Consider the following 22,897-nt stretch of genomic DNA (forward strand, 5'->3'; position numbering starts at 1 on the left):
TACGTGACTTTCACGCTTCCATGGTAATCAGTCACTGCATTAGCTTACGACACGCCCATGCTCGCACTCGCGCCGAATCCATCAGTTTCATAGAGTTCAATACGGCAAAAAAACCTCTTCACTCCTTTTTCAAAAGTCAAGCACTGTAAGTAAGTTGTCATGTGGTATCTGAGTTGGGTTGCACAATGATGAATAACTCTGCCTATTTCTCTTGTTGAATAATTAACACGTTTTGTTGTAAATTGAAAATATTCACTATACCCGCACAAACGTGCACTATTTTCAATCTTTTTATGTCTTTTATTTTCACAGATATGTTATCAAAGCCCTTCAAATTAGAATAAACATGGTGATTGTTAATGCTGAATTTGTATGTTCATGCATTAACAGCCACGATCTGCTTGAATCAGGCAGTAACATGTGTAGACTGTGATGTTTACCATAATTCGGTAACACTTTACAATTAGATAAAAAAGTTTGTAGACAAACTTTAAGTTCTCTTGAAAAAGCCTAACTAGAAAGTTTGAAGTATTTTTAAAAGCTTGACGTTTGAAGGTTTTCAATTGGAAAGTTTTAGTTTAGTAAGACAGACTTTAGGCTATTAAGGAAATGTTATTTTGCCAAAAGAAGAACTTTTATTTTAAGTAAATGTTATTTTTAAATCAGCCTACTTCAGTGTGATATTTAACCATATTATAATGCTTAACAGTAACACTGATAATTTGAATAATTGTAATGCGATGATCAGATATCTAAATCAGAGAATATCATATCTTTGGACGGTTGACGGGTGGATTATTTATTTTTAACAGTGGATTCGGGGGACTCAAAGTGCACCAGATTAATGAATTTATCTTTAAAGTGTACAAATTTTTCTTCCGGGGGGGCATGCCCCCAGACCCCCCGAGAAGTACCGAGATCCACCTACAAAAATACTGTGGGAAACACAGTAGGCTAAATGATGGTCTACGAAAAATAAAAAAGTTATTATCTAATTAAAATACATGATCAGGATTTTACCACCTCCGCCTCGTTTTAAGCCAGGAAAAACCCTGCATGTGCAATATAAAGTAGCCTACTGAACATCTGCATTTCTTTCTTTCTGTTTTATTGCTTTAAAAATAAATAGCATATTAAGCCAATTAACCTGTCAACAAAAGTCTTAAAAAAAAAATGGTATTACACTTGACATTCTGTCCCCCTCACTTTTGAAATGATGGCTACGCCCCTGGCCCCAATTAAAAAATAAAATAACGATGCAGGTGTTTTAATCGAGGCGGAGTAATAAGGAGGAGCAAAGAGAGAAAAGATAACGAGTTGAGCGCTAATTGGGTACCAAAAGATAAGAAGAAGGTATAAGATTTGAGCACTGACCATTGTAAAATCAGATGACTAGCTACCATCTCACTTTGTTGAACTGCTCAATAAAGTTATTCTTCTGAGACCTGAAACTTCGACTCTGAAAGATTTCTTCTGAGACCTGAACCAGACTTTGAGGAAATGAACCAAAGATCAAGAATTTGCCACAACAGGCCGCACACAAATATCAGCACACCAGAATCTGAAATACACCGTGTTTAAACTGGACGAGACCATTACAGCTGTCTACACTGGACATGACAGACCATTACAGCTGTCTACACTGGACATGACAGACCATTACAGCTGTCTACACTGGACATGACAGACCATTGCAGCTGTCTACACTGGACATGACAGACCATTACAGCTGTCTACACTGGACATGACAGACCATTGCAGCTGTCTACACTGGACATGACAGACCATTACAGCTGTCTACACTGGACATGACAGACCATTGCAGCTGTCTACACTGGACATGACAGACCATTACAGCTGTCTACACTGGACATGACAGACCATTACAGCTGTCTACACTGGACATGACAGACCATTGCAGCTGTCTACACTGGACATGACAGACCATTACAGCTGTCTACACTGGACATGACAGACCATTGCAGCTGTCTACACTGGACATGACAGACCATTACAGCTGTCTACACTGGACATGACAGACCATTACAGCTGTCTACACTGGACATGACAGACCATTGCAGCTGTCTACACTGGACATGACAGACCATTACAGCTGTCTACACTGGACATGACAGACCATTGCAGCTGTCTACACTGGACATGACAGACCATTACAGCTGTCTACACTGGACATGACAGACCATTACAGCTGTCTACACTGGACATGACAGACCATTACAGCTGTCTACACTGGACATGACAGACCATTACAGCTGTCTACACTGGACATGACAGACCATTACAGCTGTCTACACTGGACATGACAGACCATTGCAGCTGTCTACACTGGACATGACAGACCATTACAGCTGTCTACACTGGACATGACAGACCATTACAGCTGTCTACACTGGACATGACAGACCATTACAGCTGTCTACACTGGACATGACAGACCATTACAGCTGTCTACACTGGACATGACAGACCATTACAGCTGTCTACACTGGACATGACAGACCATTACAGCTGTCTACACTGGACACGACAGACCATTACAGCTGTCTACACTGGACATGACAGACCATTACAGCTGTCTACACTGGACATGACAGACCATTACAGCTGTCTACACTGGACATGACAGACCATTACAGCTGTCTACACTGGACATGACAGACCATTACAGCTGTCTACACTGGACATGACAGACCATTACAGCTGTCTACACTGGACATGACAGACCATTACAGCTGTCTACACTGGACACGACAGACCATTGCAGCTGTCTACACTGGACATGACAGACCATTGCAGCTGTCTACACTGGACATGACAGACCATTGCAGCTGTCTACACTGGACATGACAGACCATTGCAGCTGTCTACACTGGACACGACAGACCATTACAGCTGTCTACACTGGACACGACAGACCATTACAGCTGTCTACACTGGACACGACAGACCATTACAGCTGTCTACACTGGACACGACAGACCATTACAGCTGTCTACACTGGACACGACAGACCATTACAGCTGTCTACACTGGACACGACAGACCATTACAGCTGTCTACACTGGACACGACAGACCATTACAGCTGTCTACACTGGACATGACAGACCATTACAGCTGTCTACACTGTACATGACAGACCATTGCAGCTGTCTACACTGGACACGACAGACCATTACAGCTGTCTACACTGGACACGACAGACCATTGCAGCTGTCTACACTGGACACGACAGACCATTGCAGCTGTCTACACTGGACACGACAGACCATTGCAGCTGTCTACACTGGACATGACAGACCATTGCAGCTGTCTACACTGGACACGACAGACCATTGCAGCTGTCTACACTGGACATGACAGACCATTGCAGCTGTCTACACTGGACATGACAGACCATTGCAGCTGTCTACACTGGACATGACAGACCATTGCAGCTGTCTACACTGGACATGACAGACCATTGCAGCTGTCTACACTGGACACGACAGACCATTACAGCTGTCTACACTGGACACGACAGACCATTACAGCTGTCTACACTGGACACGACAGACCATTACAGCTGTCTACACTGGACACGACAGACCATTACAGCTGTCTACACTGGACATGACAGACCATTACAGCTGTCTACACTGTACATGACAGACCATTACAGCTGTCTACACTGGACATGACAGACCATTACAGCTGTCTACACTGGACATGACAGACCATTACAGCTGTCTACACTGGACATGACATACCATTACAGCTGTCTACACTGGACACGACAGACCATTGCAGCTGTCTACACTGGACACGACAGACCATTACAGCTGTCTACACTGGACATGACAGACCATTACAGCTGTCTACACTGGACATGACATACCATTACAGCTGTCTACACTGGACACGACAGACCATTGCAGCTGTCTACACTGGACACGACAGACCATTACAGCTGTCTACACTGGACACGACAGACCATTGCAGCTGTCTACACTGGACATGACAGACCATTACAGCTGTCTACACTGGACATGACAGACCATTACAGCTGTCTACACTGGACATGACATACCATTACAGCTGTCCACACTGGACATGACAGACCATTGCAAGTCCATTTGTCCTTCCTAACAGAAGTAGCGCAAGAGCTCGGAGTACGTCAGAAATAGAGTGGCATCAGTTTACTGTCGGGGTTTTGTTGTGTCGTGTAGCATTGTGTCGCGTAGCATTGTGTCGCATCACTGATTATAATGGGTTCTAGTTTCTTTGTCCGGTCTAGACACAGTGTTATGAAATAGCAGAGCTCGGCCGCATGTTCTCAGTGTTCTTCCATTAAATCCTAGAGATCAAGCTTAACCTGACACACTCCTGTGCCATGAACTGTTGGATGTGGCGGTTCATATCACAGTGGAATCCCGGTATGAATTGAAATCCATAGTGTGGATGTCAAAACCAAAATTACATATTACTTAACAATTAGTTAATAGTCATGTTCCTCAACAAGTAAAGTCATAACATAATGATACCTTTGCAAATCATTAGCTAATGATTAATTAAAGCAGACAACTGGAAGTTGAAGTGCATAGCGTTGACTAATTGTGGTAATTAACACATTAATTTACACTATTAGTTAATAAAATGTTATTAAGGAATTAATACACAATGACACATTGAATTAATAGCAATTCACGTATTACTTAATTTATTAATCATATAGACTCTTTATTAGTTACTGATGCAGTAATCATTAATTAATGGTTTAGTCTTCATGAGTCGTACTGTGCATTAGTTAAACATGAATTAATGCATATTAGTGCACCCGTATTGTAAAGTGTTACCAATATGTTCATCTTCTACAGTTGGTTTGAATCAATAAGAGCAGCAGATTTGAAAACAGTTTATTAGTAAACCAAGAGTAAGAAAAGTCTGATATGCCAAAGCACTTTATCTGGATACCAGAACGATCCAGAACAGCTCTTTTACACAGAGGGACAGTTCAATACCTGCCATAAAATCAGTCCATATACATCATATATTCACATGGTTTTAGTATTTGACCTTTCAGCTGTCATTTTAAGGAATAAGGAGAAGCTTCAATTGTGGATTCTTATGATGAAAATTGTTAAATATTACAATAAAATAACCTTTTTTCTGTCTTTTTGATTATATAGTGTAAGGGGTATACAGTCAAAGACCCAGAACCAGATATGAAGAATGAAGACCCGGAGTCAGAATTATAAAAAATTAAAGAAAAGTTTTACTGAAGATAGTTTGCATTTTCATCAGCAGAAGTCAGCTTCAAGACTCACACAGGAGTTCGTAGGCCGCCCCGCTTACAGTTACAAAGATCACAGCAGTTATACCATTTCCAAGGTCTAAGCTACGTCATTGCTTACAGGTTGAATGATTCTCATTGGCTAAGAAACATGAAAGCCTAAACAATTTAACACATGTGAGGAGATAGGGGTGCCTATCGCCATTAGTAAAGATAGTTGTCGTCCACTCATTAGATTTAGGTCTGTGGTGGCCTCGCAGGTTAGAGAAGGGCGCCGGGGTGTCTGGTCCGACCGTCCAGAACCTACATAGAATGTCATACGCACACACACACAAATAACAGACACGAGCAAATAACAGCTCCCATCAAGGCTGAAGAGAGTCTGAGCTCCTTATTATCAGTTAAGTATACCAAAACATAATGCCAAAACATTCACTCATTTAGGAGAAAAACAGATCACTGGCATTTACTCCCAAGGAAGGAAATATACTGGAAAGAATACATTTTAATACAACAATTAAAGTTTGATAGTAACGCTCAATATAGCTTGACCATATGTCCAGCGAAGGATCATATGTGCCCACGCTGCCTTTAGGACCCTCTAACCTTTCTACTGATCCCAGAGAAAGAGACAAACGGCCTTGTGGGTTACGTGGCCTTCGTGTCCTGCGTGTACTACGTGCAATCTCAAAGTAAGATTGGAATGCACCTAAAAGAAACTGGTTACTTACATCCATGCATTTAAGAAAATATAATTTCACAAGCACAAGAATATAAAAATTATTATGTGATAATGAATATATTTGATTATTGATTTTTATTAAGGAAGTATATAACCATTCAAAATGATATATGATTATATATGTATTTGAAGAGGCAAGGGATTTTGACCAACCCTTCAGTCCCCCATTTTAGACCAATGTGGGGTCCAATACCGCCACGTCTGGTCTAACCAGTGAGGTCACTACGGAAGGGAGGAGTGGTGACGCATGCTCCCCTGACGGGTCACACTTGTCTCTTCACCTCGTCACGGACATGCTGGATACTAAAAATTCCAGTCCCCATTAAGAGGCTCTCCCACCTTCCACTCACAACAGGACATCAATGTCATTCTTCCTCAGTTTATCAGTCAGGTTAAAATTTTTATAAAACACATAACTGATTACGAAACAAGTACATATTTGTTCTCTGGAAGCCAGGCTAAATAAGCAAGCACTATTGCTGTATTCCTAGCATGGGCTAGATCCACAGTCACTACTCAGATCCTAAATAAAGACATTGTCTATAATCATGAGTACCAGAATATATGCACTAGTTTTTTTATTTATAAAATTATGATTTCCAAATCCTTTTATTATAAACAAAGTTGGATGGTTAATCCATTATTTTCACTACCCCTTTTATAGACCCTTTAGGTTTAAAACACAATGGTTGTCTAACTAAAAATAAACAACAAACAATAGAATATTAATAATTAAGGCCCATAATAATCGATGTAAGCACTTTAAGTCTTTACTGAAATCATCCTTCAGTTTACAGTCACCTAGCATGTACCATTTTAATTGTATAACATCTTATACCCTTTTTTGTTTGTTTCAAAAAATAGAAATGAAATAAAACAAATTCACATCATCATTTCAGTCATTATTTTACCACTAAAATATAGGATCGTTCCCCATTCTGCTTAATAAAGCTTTTGTTCATTCCTTATCCTTATATCACTTGAATCCCTGTCAATCATACAATGTCTAACCCTAACCTTTTTCATACCATTTAAACTTAATTTGACTTCCATAAATCCTATCAGAAATTGTATTTTCATAACATACATTTTCTTCTACTATATTTCTTCCATCTTGCCCTACATGCCAGTTCCTTCTGCATCCGAGTCTCTCACCACTGTCAGCCTAGTGACACTTAAAGTTCCCTCGTTAGGGGAATCATGGTATTTTATTAATTCTTCAATACTCTTGTTTTCTTATCATTAACTTCAACTTTATTTTTCATTATAACTACTTCTCACAGTATTTGTCTCAGTTCCGCTTATCTTTACAGTTTTACAGAAACCAAAATATTATGTTACTCAGATCCCAGCCCACAGCCATATAGCTGCTTTCTCTTTTTACCTTTATTAAATTGTAGTTTTCTTAGACATCTAATGTCATACATACATTTAATGGATTGAGAAATAAAACCTTTTCTTTTTAGAAGTTATATTCACTCCTCCTTTATTCGCCCTCCGGCCTTTCAATAAAATGAGGGAGCTCACTCTGGATAATTTGGATAGTGACTTAGCCAATGTGCCACTTTGTCTCTCTGCCGTCAAGTCTATATATATATATTTTTTTTTTCCTACGTTTAACCTTATGATCCCACCTAGTTGTCTATTTAAATTTAGACCCTCAGTTGAATTTAGACAAGAGTTTTACCCCATAATGGACGGCAATCTTCTTTACAATTCCAATTTATATAAAATACTAATCCAGAGAGTAATTCAGTTCAATATCATAAATGACAAAAGCATTCATAATTACCAATAGCAGACAGAGCTGGAAAACCACTCCAATTAAAGCTCGTCCCATGTTCTGCATTGTCTTTTCATCAGATTGTCTTAGAATTATCAACTTTTTTAAAGTTGGTCATTTCACTTAACCCATCTGTAATGATAAAACACTAATTCCAGGGGTTAATGTCACAATATCCTCAAAATCAGGAAATAATAGTACCCCAAACTAATACATACAAGACATAAAGTGCTGTCACCATCACACGCACTCATATTAGACACACATATGTTAACTGCTCATTTTCAATATTCATTTTTCTTTATATTATTGCTAAAAGATTTAAATTTTAAATAAGATTTTAAACTTCCCATTTTCCGGTAGCTTCTACCTAATTTTACATGGTCTCCCAACCAGTTTCAAAGCATGTCTTGTTCATTATTCATTAGAATTTAACAAGGTCAGCTGGGTTGTTTTGTTTCATTATCATTATTTTGCTTCAGCTTGCTCTAGCAGGCCGATAACAGAAAGACAGACACAGTTACCATCCCTTCCTCCAACTCAGGCAGTCTCTCTCACTATAAACAAATAATATTTTTCACCAGCCTCCTAAGGCTGTAACTTAGTCAAAATTTGTATTCATTACAATAACCTTTGACCATTCACCTTTGTCATCCAGACTTTCCTTAAATCAAAAGCTGTCTTCATCTTTAGCCACCACCATGTCTAACGACCTTCAAGAGTTAAAACTATGTTATAACATATTAGTTCAAAATCAACACTATGATTTTCCTTGCCCATAAGGCAACCAGTACATAAAAAAAATGTATTACTGTCTCCACAACAACTAATGGGAATCACTTCATGGCCTCAGCTGGCTCTTGAAAGCCCACTCCTGTTCGCCCTTTATCTATAATCTCCATCAGGGTGTTTTCCCCTGGCATATTTGCAGACGCTTGTCACAATAAAAAACAAGCCATACAACTAATGCGGTTTCTTCTGGCGAGTGGTATATATCGAGGAGCTTTGCTTTATTGGGGAGACATGCCGTGACTCGTCACCGCGTCATCTCCCCTTAACGCCATAAGGACGCTGCTGGCCTCACAGCTCCTGCTCAACCCTCATACCTGTCTCACATAACACACCTCCATTCAGGAGATGCCCAATGACTTTACGTGATCCACTCTGGCTTGGGTTGCCCCCTGTCAGGCCAATAGAAGGTCTTACCCGTCATTGAGTAGCCACTCGTGCCCACTGGTGACCGCTCTTTCCAATCACACAATCAGTTCTCTTCAACAGAACTCAGCTGTTTTCTGGAGCTTAGGAAAGGCACGTTCAAGAGTCATCCAGAGCCATTCGGATTGCCTAATAGTGTTCACATGGGGAGACAGTTCAATAACAACAGTATTTAATCACTTAAATCCATTAACTATCTTAAAAGCAGCAACCTAGCTACTTGGATTATACTCAGTGAATTTAGATCACAACCGTACATTCAGTGTACTTCATCTGTAGCCGGAGCCATCGGTCCTGAATGGTGGAGACTAAATGAGACAGAGAAGTTACTGTCCTAAAATAAGCTAATCAAAATGTCATCTCTATCTGTATTATTGTTTTAAATACTTCTTTAAAAAGTCATTCAGTTTTACTTCTAAAACAAATTGCTCTCTAAATGGTTTCTTTTACCATCTCTGTGTCTATGATTCTTCAACTGACACACTGTGCTTTACACATTATCACAGATAACAGCTTTTAGCTGACTCATTGAATGAGAGAGACTCTGAGACTCTATTGGATGGTACACTGCTCTCTCATATACTTCTAACATCAAACATTTATCTATCATCTTTTAACTCTATCCCAGCTTAAGGCATCTTTGCCAGATATTACATACGGTTTCAAATAAACATATTATTTATATTTGTCTTTTGCCCACACATCAGGAAATTTAGGCATTTCAAATTTCCACTCAGATTGAGTCTGTTGCACTGGCAGTTTCAGCCACAGCACACATCAGATTCAGATAAGCAAACTGTTTCATTACAGCCAATAACAAACTTATCTTTTGAAAGCAAAACATCAGCTTCTAGTTCTTTCATGGTCAACTTTTCAAGCTGTTTGTTTAATCAGCATTTAGCAACTGTTAATCCAGTACGGCTTCTGCTTATTTGTTTTACATAAAAATAATTATTCTAGTTCTCAATAACGTTTCACATTTCTCAATCTCAATTTTAATTGTCAAGTTCTCAACCATAGTTTAATATTTGACTTAAGATTTCTCTTGGAGTTTATCAATCTCCAATTAGGATTCACACACTAAGTTTGACGAGGCAAGCACTCTCTGCTTGTGATACTTTTGCAGTTATTGTAAATCATCTGTGAGATTAGTCTCTCTATATCATCTAAAACCTTTTTAAAATGTTGAATTACAACACAATCATCCTTTTAGTTACTTTGATATATTTTGCAACTCACATTTGTTGGAGTCATTAATTTTACATCAACCTGTATTCATCAATTCACTTATAAAAATTAGTATTATAGATCTTTTCTTCAAAAGGGTTCATGTGTCAGCCTCAACGGCTCCAACAAGCACGCCCTTGAAGCAGTGTGTGTCCCATTCAGGAATGTAAACAGAGCCACTGATTAAGCAGTTCTCTGTATTCTTTTACAGTCCACCAGTGGCGGATTTAATCATAATAACCCAATCATAATCTTCATCATTATTATTGGCAGAACATTAATTTTCATAAGCTGCAAAATATTCTAAGTTGTTTTCACAAAGTGTCTGTTTAACTTTAGTCGCTTGTCCAGGGAAATTATCCCTGACCCAGAATTTCTTTCACTTGCTTCTTGTAATCATCGTAAGCAATACGAGGCTAAACATTTTAATTTTTCAGTTTGTTTGTAGCCAGTCAAGTTTTTTAAATTTCCAATCAGAATCAAAATCCTGACTACCATTTACTTAATCATTTCTGCAAATTTATTTAAAGTGAGGGCTTTAGAGCACAGCTGCTTACAGCGTTTGCTTTTCCTGTCTCACTATTTGTTTCAGGACTCTTCAGGTTACTGATTAAGTTATTATATTTTTCTGCCATATCTTAATCATGGTTCATACTCACCTGAAGTTATTGCAGAAATGGAGGCGGCGATCTTTGAACAACACAGCTTGGCTTCTGCGTGATGAAACTGCAAAGTATACTCCAAAATCACAGTTACATATACTGGTCCATGCCAATTTGGGTCACAACTTTTTTTAATTTTCTCTCGGAATTGTTCCTGATGCATCCCTGGCAAACAACCCTATTATTGTTAGTATCCCTAACTGCCTGATTCACTTCACTAAGTTCGGGGATCCCCTATCTGAGATGGAAGAGATTGAGCAGGTTTACGGTGCCACTGGACCTCTAGCCCAGGGACGTGCTCTGCTGGGGTGGTGCTACACCAGTAATGCCCAGCGGGGCCCCCACAGAGCACGCTTCGCTTGCGCTGTCTGCTGCCGTTACCCTTAACGACGCTCTCAGCGACTTCTTATACTGTCAGCAGTATAATTAACTTACTCCTTCACTCGCCTCATCGGAGTGAAGCTTCACTCGCCTCATCGGAGTGAAGCTCTCCCGCTCTCCTTCAAAATCTCTTCCAGTCAGACAGCCCTAACAATTAACAAAAGCTTACTACCTTGTTTGTTGATTTGCCAGGGGTGTCACCGAGAATAATTGCCAGCGCATCCTCCACCATAACTGTAAGGGGTATACAGTCAAAGACCCAGAACCAGATATGAAGAATGAAGACCCGGAGTCAGAATTATAAAAAATTAAAGAAAAGTTTTACTGAAGATAGTTTGCATTTTCATCAGCAGAAGTCAGCTTCAAGACTCACACAGGAGTTCGTAGGCCGCCCCGCTTACAGTTACAAAGATCACAGCAGTTATACCATTTCCAAGGTCTAAGCTACGTCATTGCTTACAGGTTGAATGATTCTCATTGGCTAAGAAACATGAAAGCCTAAACAATTTAACACATGTGAGGAGATAGGGGTGCCTATCGCCATTAGTAAAGATAGTTGTCGTCCACTCATTAGATTTAGGTCTGTGGTGGCCTCGCAGGTTAGAGAAGGGCGCCGGGGTGTCTGGTCCGACCGTCCAGAACCTACATAGAATGTCATACGCACACACACACAAATAACAGACACGAGCAAATAACAGCTCCCATCAAGGCTGAAGAGAGTCTGAGCTCCTTATTATCAGTTAAGTATACCAAAACATAATGCCAAAACATTCACTCATTTAGGAGAAAAACAGATCACTGGCATTTACTCCCAAGGAAGGAAATATACTGGAAAGAATACATTTTAATACAACAATTAAAGTTTGATAGTAACGCTCAATATAGCTTGACCATATGTCCAGCGAAGGATCATATGTGCCCACGCTGCCTTTAGGACCCTCTAACCTTTCTACTGATCCCAGAGAAAGAGACAAACGGCCTTGTGGGTTACGTGGCCTTCGTGTCCTGCGTGTACTACGTGCAATCTCAAAGTAAGATTGGAATGCACCTAAAAGAAACTGGTTACTTACATCCATGCATTTAAGAAAATATAATTTCACAAGCACAAGAATATAAAAATTATTATGTGATAATGAATATATTTGATTATTGATTTTTATTAAGGAAGTATATAACCATTCAAAATGATATATGATTATATATGTATTTGAAGAGGCAAGGGATTTTGACCAACCCTTCAATAGTAAAGTGTAATTTATTCCTTATTCCAAAGCTGAATTTTCAGCATCATTACTCCAGTCTTCAGTGTCACATGATCCTTCAGAAATCACTCTAATATGAGGATCTGATGCTCAAGACACATTTATGATTATTATCAATGGTTTATATTTCAAATAAATGCTGTTCTTTTGAATTTTCTATTCATCAAAGCATCCTGAAAAATAAAACAGTTTTTCCACAAAAAATATTGATATGCAAAAATTTTCAGCATTCATAAAAATAAGAGCTATTATTAACCCGTTATAGGTTATACATGGAGGAGTGATCCAGCTCTCAGATTTAATCAAAAATATCTTAATTTGTGTTCCGAAGATGAACGGGGTTGAACAACATGAGGGAGAGTAATTACTGACAGAGTTTACATTTTTGGGTGAACTAACCCTTTAATGAAGCATTTTGGGCATAAACATGTAAATTAGCCTGGGAAAACCCAGACAACTTCCGGCAAATGTAGATTTGCTCTGAAAGTTAGTCTGGCAAAGAGCTCATTCAAGCCCATTTCCAATCCGTCGAAATCGAGGCACCAATCAGAAGCGTTGGGGCGGGCTTTACACGATGACGACAGCGCTGGGATTTTGAAGCAGATTTTGTAGCCTACATTACAAAGATGGATGCCGCCGTCGAACATCACTCGTTCCAATCAGCTATCGCGTCTGTTTTAAGCGATTTGAACGTTTCCTTTTTGTTAAAAAACGAGCAAAGAACAACACTCGGAGATGTGTCTCCGCCGCTCTGCATACGTCATCTCCTTCATCGCTCTGATTGGGTTTAGGTCTATCCGCGACGTCCGTTGGTGACGCCCCTCTGGAAATGATTTGTCTATGACGCTTTGCCAGACCATAACTCAGTTACAACTGAGAATGGTCTGGTTTTAACCAGGCTACAGGTAAATAGTAAAAAGATTGAAATTGAAAAGTGATACAGAATGATTAAAATATTTAATCCAAATAAATAAACGTTGGTGGTTCGATCTGATGTTATTCATCTGTTGTCACACACTTCAGCGTCGTGGTCACTAGTTTAGACGAACACACACCCTGTGGTGAAATAATGGCGTAATTTTAACACCCGCTGCTTTCTCAGATCGGCTTTATGAAGGAGTGATGAGGATGATTTACCCATTGTTTTGAAGAAAACACTCTAAGCAACAAGATCCATGTTTTGAAAAGCCTTGTGAACAAATGTTTACTATGTGTTATATGGCTTTATTTCATTTACTTTAAATTTTAGTTTAAAAAAAACAAACAAGCATAAACATTATTTTTTCAAAACTACAAACTTGTATGTACATGTTGCTCACATATTACGGTAGCCTTGTTTGTGCTGAAAACAGTGTTATCAGACTTTAGTCATTAATATGTTTTTAACTGAAAAAAGCACCAATATCAAAACTTCTTCAGGGCCCCAAAATACCCTTAGGGCCCAGAGGGTTAAGGAGAAAATACTCAGCAATGGTGTATACTTCTGAATTTACACATGGTTTGTCTAATAGCATATCAAAAACTCAACATACAAATATAAACAACATTAAAAGCTGGATTTTCACCACGGGGACTTTAAATAAATATGGTTTGGCATCACAACAGTCCTTATTCAGCAAGTAAATGCTGCTCTTCTGATGTGGTGCTGGCTGTTTCAGATCTGTCCTCGCTTCTCTGTGTAACGTCTGCTCCGGTACAACTCTCATCCTTCTCTGTCTGAATCCCGGATCCTTCCATCTGCGGTTTGTCCTGAGAGCTGTCCGGCTCCGTGTGAAATATCCTCAGCTCATGAAAGTGCTCCTTCAGCTGAGTGCTCTCCTGCATGGCTGAAAGTATGGGCGACTGGGACTGTTGCGACAAAAACTATGAGGAAACGAGAGAGAATGTCAGTAACACAGAACAGTTGACTATCTATTACCTCTTCTTACCCGTGCATTACCTGTTTGAGGTTCTCCGGCAGTTTCGTATCAGGGAAAATAATTCTGCATCCTTGATAACCGTACCACACAGCCAGAAAGATCAGGACAATAGCGACTAACACCACCAGAAGACTGACCAGGAGCACGACTGCGATGAGCCAGGGTTCGACCTCACCTGAGCACACACACAACTCATGTTACAGGATGGTGAGATTGACCATGTTTACATGTGCAACAATGATGTGATTATTAATGTGACGTAAGCGCAGTTCGCATTATTCGCTAAGAATCATGGTTACTCTTACCGCCATTATTTACATGCACAAATGATGCCCTCATACAGTCGGTGTTACTGGCCACTGTTTAATCTACCCGAGTCAAATGCACAACAGATTTCTATGGATGCATTTAATTTTTTTGCTTATGAGCCTAGAATGTCTTCATTCCGATGTTTTCGACCATCAGTATACTGCATTATATTCATGTCATGCAACCTTGTCAATATGAACTCAGTTTCTTCAGCACCACAAAAATACAATGGCTTCTTTACAGCGGTTTATGAATCTGCACATGAAAACATCATTTGTGTTCGTCACAAGCACATGCACACTTCCATCAGAGTGGCACAGATGCCATTGAAGTTTATAAATGCCTGTTTATTGATTAAAATACGCATGCACCACATATTGTACTATTCAGTTTAGTTTAGTATACTTTATTGTCCTTTTTCAGGAAATATGTCTTGGACTCAAAGCTGCAGTAGTACACAACATACATACACACTAAACCAACCAACCATGAGCTTAATTGCATCTATTTGATCTAAGTATTAAGATTATAATGAGATGTAGGCAATATTGCAAACTTTACCTCATGTTAACACATTACGAGGATGCATGCAAATGTAGTCTTTGAGAGAACACGATCAGTAAGTGTGTAAAGCACAGCTGAAGCACTCGGGCTTGTTTATATGGGGGGAAAGCTGGTTTATATGGGGGAAAGCTGGTTTATATGGGGGGAAAGCTAGTTTATATGGGGGAAAGCTGGTTTATATGGGGGAAATATGGGGGAAAGCTGGTGTATATGGGGGAAAGCTGGTTTATATGGGGGAAAGCTGGTGTATATGGGGGAAAGCTGGTGTATATGGGGGAAAGCTGGTTTATATGGGGGAAAGCTGGTGTATATGGGGGAAAGCTGGTGTATATGGAGGAAAGCTGGTGTATATGGGGGAAAGCTGGTGTATATGGGGGAAAGCTGGTGTATATGGGGGAAAGCTGGTGTATATGGGGGAAAGCTGGTTTATATGGGGGAAAGCTGGTGTATATGGGGAAAGCTGGTGTATATGGGGGAAAGCTGGTTTATATGGGGGAAATATGGGGGAAAGCTGGTGTATATGGGGGAAAGCTGGTTTATATGGGGGAAAGCTGGTGTATATGGGGGAAAGCTGGTGTATATGGGGGAAAGCTGGTTTATATGGGGGAAAGCTGGTGTATATGGGGGAAAGCTGGTGTATATGGGGGAAAGCTGGTTTATATGGGGGAAAGCTGGTGTATATGGGGGAAAGCTGGTGTATATGGGGGAAAGCTGGTGTATATGGGGGAAAGCTGGTGTATATGGGGGAAAGCTGGTTTATATGGGGGAAAGCTGGTTTATATGGGGGAAAGCTGGTTTATATGGGGGAAAGCTGGTTTATATGGGGGAAAGCTGGTGTATATGGGGGAAAGCTTGTGTATATGGGGGAAAGCTGGTGTATATGGGGGAAAGCTGGTTTATATGGGGGAAAGCTGGTGTATATGGGGGAAAGCTGGTGTATATGGGGGAAAGCTGGTGTATATGGGGGAAAGCTGGTTTATATGGGGGAAAGCTGGTTTATATGGGGGAAAGCTGGTGTATATGGGGGAAAGCTGGTGTATATGGGGGAAAGCTGGTGTATATGGGGGAAAGCTGGTTTATATGGGGGAAAGCTGGTGTATATGGGGGAAAGCTGGTTTATATGGGGGAAAGCTGGTTTATATGGGGGAAAGCTGGTGTATATGGGGGAAAGCTGGTGTATATGGGGGAAAGCTGGTTTATATGGGGGAAAGCTGGTGTATATGGGGGAAAGCTGGTTTATATGGGGGAAAGCTGGTGTATATGGGGGAAAGCTGGTTTATATGAGAGAAAACTGGTTTATATGGGGGAAAGCTGGTTTATATGGGGGAAAGCTGGTGTATATGGGGGAAAGCTGGTGTATATGGGGGAAAGCTGGTTTATATGGGGGAAAGCTGGTTTATATGGGGGAAAGCTGGTGTATATGGGGGAAAGCTGGTTTATATGTGGGAAAGCTGGTTTATATGGGGGAAAGCTGGTTTATATGGGGGAAAGCTGGTTTATATGGGGGAAAGCTGGTGTATATGGGGGAAAGCTGGTTTATATGAGGGAAAGCTGGTTTATATGGGGGAACGCTGGTGTATATGGGGGAAAGCTGGTTTATATGGGGGAAAGCTGGTTTATATGGGGGAAAGCTTACTGCTGGGTGAGTTGGTCACACAGGTCGTGTTGCTGAACTGGCTTGTTCTTTTATTGTACAAAACCGCCACTTCCACGCAGTAGTTCACCAAAGGCTCCAGGTTTGGTAACATAATTCTGTTCTGGTCTCTTATTAGTTCTTCCTGTTGAGAATAAACAACAAAAACACATTGAGCATGAATGGCCTGTCTCATATAACTGGAATAGATGTCTTATCCGGTTTAGTTTGCTATTGAAGGGGGAAATGTTTGTTGGTATTGTATTTTTTTTTTTTTTTTTTTCAAGGACCCCCTCAAAGTTATTGTGGGTGGGATAATGAACACAATATGCTTGTTTTATTGGCGTAAACTGTCCCCATCAGTAAATGTGCACTTTTCAATAATACAGCACAATTATAAACATTATAAACATGTATTTTAGTTCCCCTTAGTCCAGAACAAATCCTTTGAGTTCAACGGTATTCAGAACAAAACAAGACAGAAGAAAAATAACTAGCTTATAATGGCATTCATTACAAACAACATTTATTTGAAAGCCTAAATGATTTTGTGTTCCGGCACCAATCCAAGAAGGCTTTGTACTTCCCAATATCCATGTAAAACAGCATCCTTCACATGCGCAGACATGAGTTTGATCTGTTGTACAGTATATGTAGGCTGACAGCTCAAACACTTTAGACAACATATTGCATTCATTACCTTTTCTGCCTCTCCTTTTTCCCAAAAGCGGATGAGGTATGAAACCCCAGTAAAGACATCCCTCAAGGTGCTTCTTCTCATCGGAGGATCAGTGATGTCCACTTCGGTTTGTCCTTTTCTGCTGCTCAGTTGGACATGAGGAGCGCTGACCTCCGCTGCACAGACAGGGCAATGCTGTGTTATACACGTATAACAGTAACATATATTAAACAGTTACAGTGAGACAAATTATTTTTTATGAATGTTAATCAAATGCACTGTTTGATATACAGTGCATTCAGGAAAAAGTCAGCTTGTTACAGTCTTATGCTAAAATAAAGTATTTTTTCAATCCTCATTCAGTAACCCATAGCAAAGCAAAGCAAATGACAGATGAGTGATGATTTTGTAAAAAAACAACAACACAGCAACATTGAAAAAGTGAAATGTCACATAAGTATTCAGACCCTCAATATTTTAGCTAAAGCACCGCTGGTTGCAATAACAGTCTCCAGTAAAATGTCGAAATCATCCTGGTAGTAAAATATTCAAATAAACTCTTTATTAAAACAAAAATCGGTGGACTACATAAGAAGAAACAAGACGTTTTGGACTACATGTGTTGATCATGTGACTTTAGTGTGTGTGAGTCACTTCCTGTGTTTTACAGCTGAGGATGGTGTTTGGATGAACACCGAAACATCTTGTCGTTTCTTTTTCTGTAGTTCAGTGATTTTTAATAAAGTAGTAAGTCAGTTTAAAGTTAGTTTGTACAGGCTCAGGTCTTTATGGGTATGATGCCGTAATATCTGTGGATTTCCTGCCACTGTTCTCCTCAGACCCTCTCGAGCTCTGTCAGGATGGGGACTGAAGTTGGAGAAGTTTTCAGGTTTCTCCAGAAACGTTCGACTGGGTTCTGCAAGTCCGGGATCTGGCTTGTCCACTCGAGGACATTCACACAGTCGGTCCTAAACCTCGGATCTGTGGAGTGATGCAGGGACGTCTCTCCTTCTGCAAGGTAGTTTCTCCCAACTCTACACAAGATCTCTGGAGCTCAACAGATTTTTAGTCGCCTCTTTTACCAAAGACCTTCTCCCTCAATCCCTCAGTTTCTCTAGATAGGAAGAGTAATCGTTCCCAGCTTATTCTACTTATGAAGGCCACTGTGATCATACAGCAGAAATATTTATCAGTCTTCACCAGATCTGTGCATCCACACAATCCTGTCTCTGAGCTCTGCCGGCTTTTTCTTTTGTCAAAAAAAGAAAGGGATTTGCAATCTTCACATCACGATCCCATAACAAACAATCACGATCTGAATCACGATCTTCCCAATTTTGAGGTGTACTATTGAGAATATCCAGACTGGAACAAGCCTATGGACTTTTCTATTTGCACAATTTAAAAAACTGAACTGCTATCAGCTTCACTGGTTATTAAAGCACCGCTCTTTGCTTGATTTCTAATATAACCCATTCTATAATTTAAATTAGGGATGCACATTATATTGACCACATATCGATATCGGCCGATAAATGGTAATTATTATCGGCCAACTGTGGGCAACTGGGCCTCAGGGCAACACTGCAGTTAGACCACTTTTGTTCAGGCAATACCATAGTGTGCATTCAAGTTCTCCTGGGATGTTTGTTTTTACAAGTTCGGAAAACTCAAAGAATGTGCATCATATGTGTCATTTATGTTTTATTATTATTGTTCAGCTCATAAACTGACTAAATTAGTAGTGTTTTCTGGCAAACTTTATTTCTCTTCTTCATTAACTGTACACATAATGTGTACAAACTACAGTGTGCTGTCGGCATTCAGAAATAAATCGATAGATAATGTATTACTTCCTTCAGCTCAGACACTTCAGATGCGCTCTGCTCGCCCTTGATGGTTTTGAATCGCTTCATATGATTGAAATCACTTTGAAAAGGAAGATACATGTTTAGATTAAGATTAGTCCTTACAATTAAAGTTGCAAAAGTCCTTCAGTCAAGAGCAGAGTGATTTTCTGTGTTTTGTTCTTTGATTAACATGACAGTGACGACAGCCTAATAAACCTGCCGCTGTCTAAGGCTGCATTTACACTGCAGGTCTTGGTGGCCAAATCCGATTTTCTGACGACCCGCTTACATCATCTTTGAAAAGTGACCCGTATCCGATTTTTGCATTTACACTATACACTGCTGAAACTACCAAATGTAGACGTTCTGACCCGGAAAAGGAAGTAAAACAGCACGAAATACAATGGATGCAGATGCGAATAAAATTATTTAGTGTTTTGCTTTCCACAATATTTTTAAAAGTCATTAAGCTTTTTATCTTACGGTGGCACTGTAGCCACGAACGCTTAAAACCGTGCCTCCCCATATCTCGAGAAATGTCTTCAAACACGGATTTATTTCTGTAACAACCCTGCATTTTTGCACGAAACCTCCGCATTGCTCCACTGTGTGTATCCTTCGTCCTCCATCGAGCCTATAATAAGTCACGTGTTCTCAGTTGGTGGTGTCCACCTGAGTTGACGTCACTGAGTTGACGTTTTTAATGACGTACGACTCGCATTTACTGGGGAATATCCGATTTGTCTGCTTACATGGCACACGCAAATGCACATATCCGATTCATATCCGATTTATTACCACATATGAGTGAGGCCTGAATCGGATCTGAGAAAATCGGAATCCAGGCGTTTTTTTCCTGCTTACACGTTCATGGGTCATATCCGATCTGTGCCACATGAGAGGAAAAAATCGGATTTGGGTAACTTGATCCATGCAGTGTAAATGGGGCCTAAGAGTTCATGCATGGATCCAATATGCTGTTGCACAATATGCGTTATCTTTCTCAACTATTTATGTCTCAAAACTGACTGTTTTCCTGAATACTCGCCAAGACAGTCATTTTGACATCATTTTGTGTGTATTTAAGTCAATTTGTAACTCAATTTGGCATTGCGACTCACAAGCTCTTTGAGAGTCGGCTTTATGTGCGCTCCACATATAGAAGTACAAAACCTGCAGGAATTAGTAAAGTTATGCGCAAAAAAGCACTATTTAACTGAGGCGGGTGTGTGTCACTTCACTGTTGGAGAGCAGAGAGTGAGAACAGCTGAAGGTATTGCCTGTGCCGCTGGCAACAAAACAGACCGGCTCCGGAAAATGCGGAAAATCAGCTGATTCCGGACCCTGGCCGATTGCCACATTTCTATATTTCAGTTTTTTTCAAACATTTACAAAGTTATCACACATTTCACACATTGCATAAGGCTGCAACAACAAAATGTGAAAACTGAAGAGTTCTGGATACTTCTTTGTACATGTGACACGAGAGGGATAGAAGCTCAAGGTCCTCTAGAAAACTCTATTTGTGCTCTAGAGTTTCCAGACAAGCTTCAGTGGGATCATTTACAAACATGCATACTGCCATCAGAGATGAAGTGACTCACTTATCTCATCCACTGCAAACTCTCCAGTCTCCACCCAATCAGACGTCTCTCCGTGTAGTTCAGTCCGAACGCGAAGTTGGTAAAATCCAAAAATGCTCACATTATAAGTGAAATCACATCTTAGTGATGAGCTGCAGACACATACTGGCTCATAATCTCTCCACAGTCTACACATACAGGGAGAAAATGAAACAATAACATTACAGAAATGCATAACCACACTTTCATCAACCCAGAAAAGCATATTCTGCTTCTAAACCCTCCAGTACATCATTATAAGTGCATTAATATACACAAGTTTGGTCTTTGTGTTTTATTATACAGATTTTCCTCTTTTTTTTCAGAGACAACAGCAGGCAAACCGATGTTTTTAACCAGGAATATTCTAATAGTATGAAGCCATTTAATTATATTTGTAAAATGTCACGCATATTATAACAGTAAGCCGTAAAATGAGTGTATCATAATTAACTTACTTCACTTCAGCGGTGTAGTTAAATAGTTGATTAGTGGTGTTTTGTGGCGGATCCCATTGCAGAGCCAATCCCATGTCCAGTGATGTCATGGTCACATTCTCAGGGATTGGGACGCTCTCTGTTAACACAGACATACACACATTAAAACAAAGGTTTACTAAAATACATCACTGGAAAATACACACTGCCACCATATTCATATTTATTATTACTCTTTTCCACATACTTTATGAAAGTCATGAAAACCCTGAAATAACACAAATGGAAGGAAATTATCTAGTGACCAATAAATGATAAACAAATCAATCTTTCCTAAAGTGGATACAAATAATACAATTTATTATATTTTTATCCCTAGGAGGGGGAAAAAAGAAGAAAAAAAGGGTATATGTTATTACTTTGTAAGGAGATACATTGTGTATTTTTCAACAACTCGTGATTCAACACAAACAAACATCCGAGTCAATGATCTTCACTGCAACTCTAGTGCGTTTTTATAGGCCTGAATACAAAATTAGTTTAATATTTATAATACAAAATTGGGTTCATGTATGAGTTTAAATATGAGTGGTTAAGAGTTTTTAAACACTAAGTCCAGAGAAGTGTGTGAATGTTTGCTGATGTTAATGTTGCAGTCTGAATCATTCATAACATTATCAGGAAGTTCAGCGATCATTTACTGTCAGGCGGACAGGGTTTCCCCGAACATGTTTGACGCCACGACTAAAGTTTGACAATTACAAAGCAGTGTCAAAGAATGATATGAACTATTAACTAATAGAGTTTTTATCATCATCATTAATATTATTACAGAGGTTTAATTCGTGTAAAAGTCTCTATAACATATTATGAGCGAAACTCACCTGCGCAGACGTAGACGATATAAAGCAACGAGCCCACAGACAGACAGGAGAACACGGGCTTCATTCTTCTTCAACGGAGCAGATTCGTCTTTATAAAGTCCAGTTTGTAGTTAAGTTCTCTCTGAGATCGCGTGCACGGTGTGTCGTTTGTTTCCGCGTGTGTGTGTGTGTGTGTGTGTGTGTGTGTGTGTGTGTGTGTGAGAGAGAGACAGAGAGTGAGGAAATGCAGTCAGTCTAGAAGGAAAGCGAAAGAAGTGTGCATATGAACTCGCATAATACCGTGTTTAGAAGAAACCCCGTGAGAGGAGGAGTTATTGACAACACAACAAGCGTCTAATATTTCATGTGCTCACTTACAGGCTAGATTAAGTGTTTATTTGCTACAAAAATTGTAATAATGATTAAAAAAGATGCTGTGTGTTGTAAATGCGACGAA

General features: G+C 39.8%; 1 protein-coding gene across 1 annotated transcript; it reads right to left on the reverse strand.

The window, feature by feature from the left end:
• Window positions 1-13,825: 13,825 nt before the first annotated feature.
• Window positions 13,826-22,637, reverse strand: crfb4 (cytokine receptor family member b4). Its single transcript, XM_056268467.1, has 7 exons — window positions 22,462-22,637; window positions 21,599-21,716; window positions 21,123-21,289; window positions 17,690-17,844; window positions 16,993-17,134; window positions 14,504-14,658; window positions 13,826-14,427 (listed from the first exon to the last, which is right to left on the reverse strand). The coding sequence occupies exons 1-7, from the start codon at window positions 22,523-22,525 to the stop codon at window positions 14,173-14,175; spliced, it is 1,056 nt and encodes a 351-aa protein (XP_056124442.1). The 5' UTR covers window positions 22,526-22,637; the 3' UTR covers window positions 13,826-14,172.
• Window positions 22,638-22,897: the final 260 nt, after the last annotated feature.

The sequence above is a fragment of the Rhinichthys klamathensis genome, unplaced genomic scaffold (genome assembly GCF_029890125.1).
Source record: "Rhinichthys klamathensis goyatoka isolate OS25496 unplaced genomic scaffold, OSU_Roscu_1.1 h1tg000272l_1, whole genome shotgun sequence".
NCBI classification, from domain to species: domain Eukaryota; kingdom Metazoa; phylum Chordata; class Actinopteri; order Cypriniformes; family Leuciscidae; genus Rhinichthys; species Rhinichthys klamathensis.

Bases quoted from the DNA above. Each gene is read 5' to 3' on its own strand.
- crfb4 (XM_056268467.1), bottom strand. From the start codon at position 22,525: ATGAAGCCCGTGTTCTCCTGTCTGTCTGTGGGCTCGTTGCTTTATATC. The intron at 21,290-21,598 runs GTAAGTTAATTA...CTGTATGTGTAG, and splicing joins AACTACACCGCTGAAGTGAA to ACTGTGGAGAGATTATGAGC. The intron at 14,659-16,992 runs GTAAGCTTTCCC...GTGTGTGCTCAG, and splicing joins TGTGACCAACTCACCCAGCA to GTGAGGTCGAACCCTGGCTC.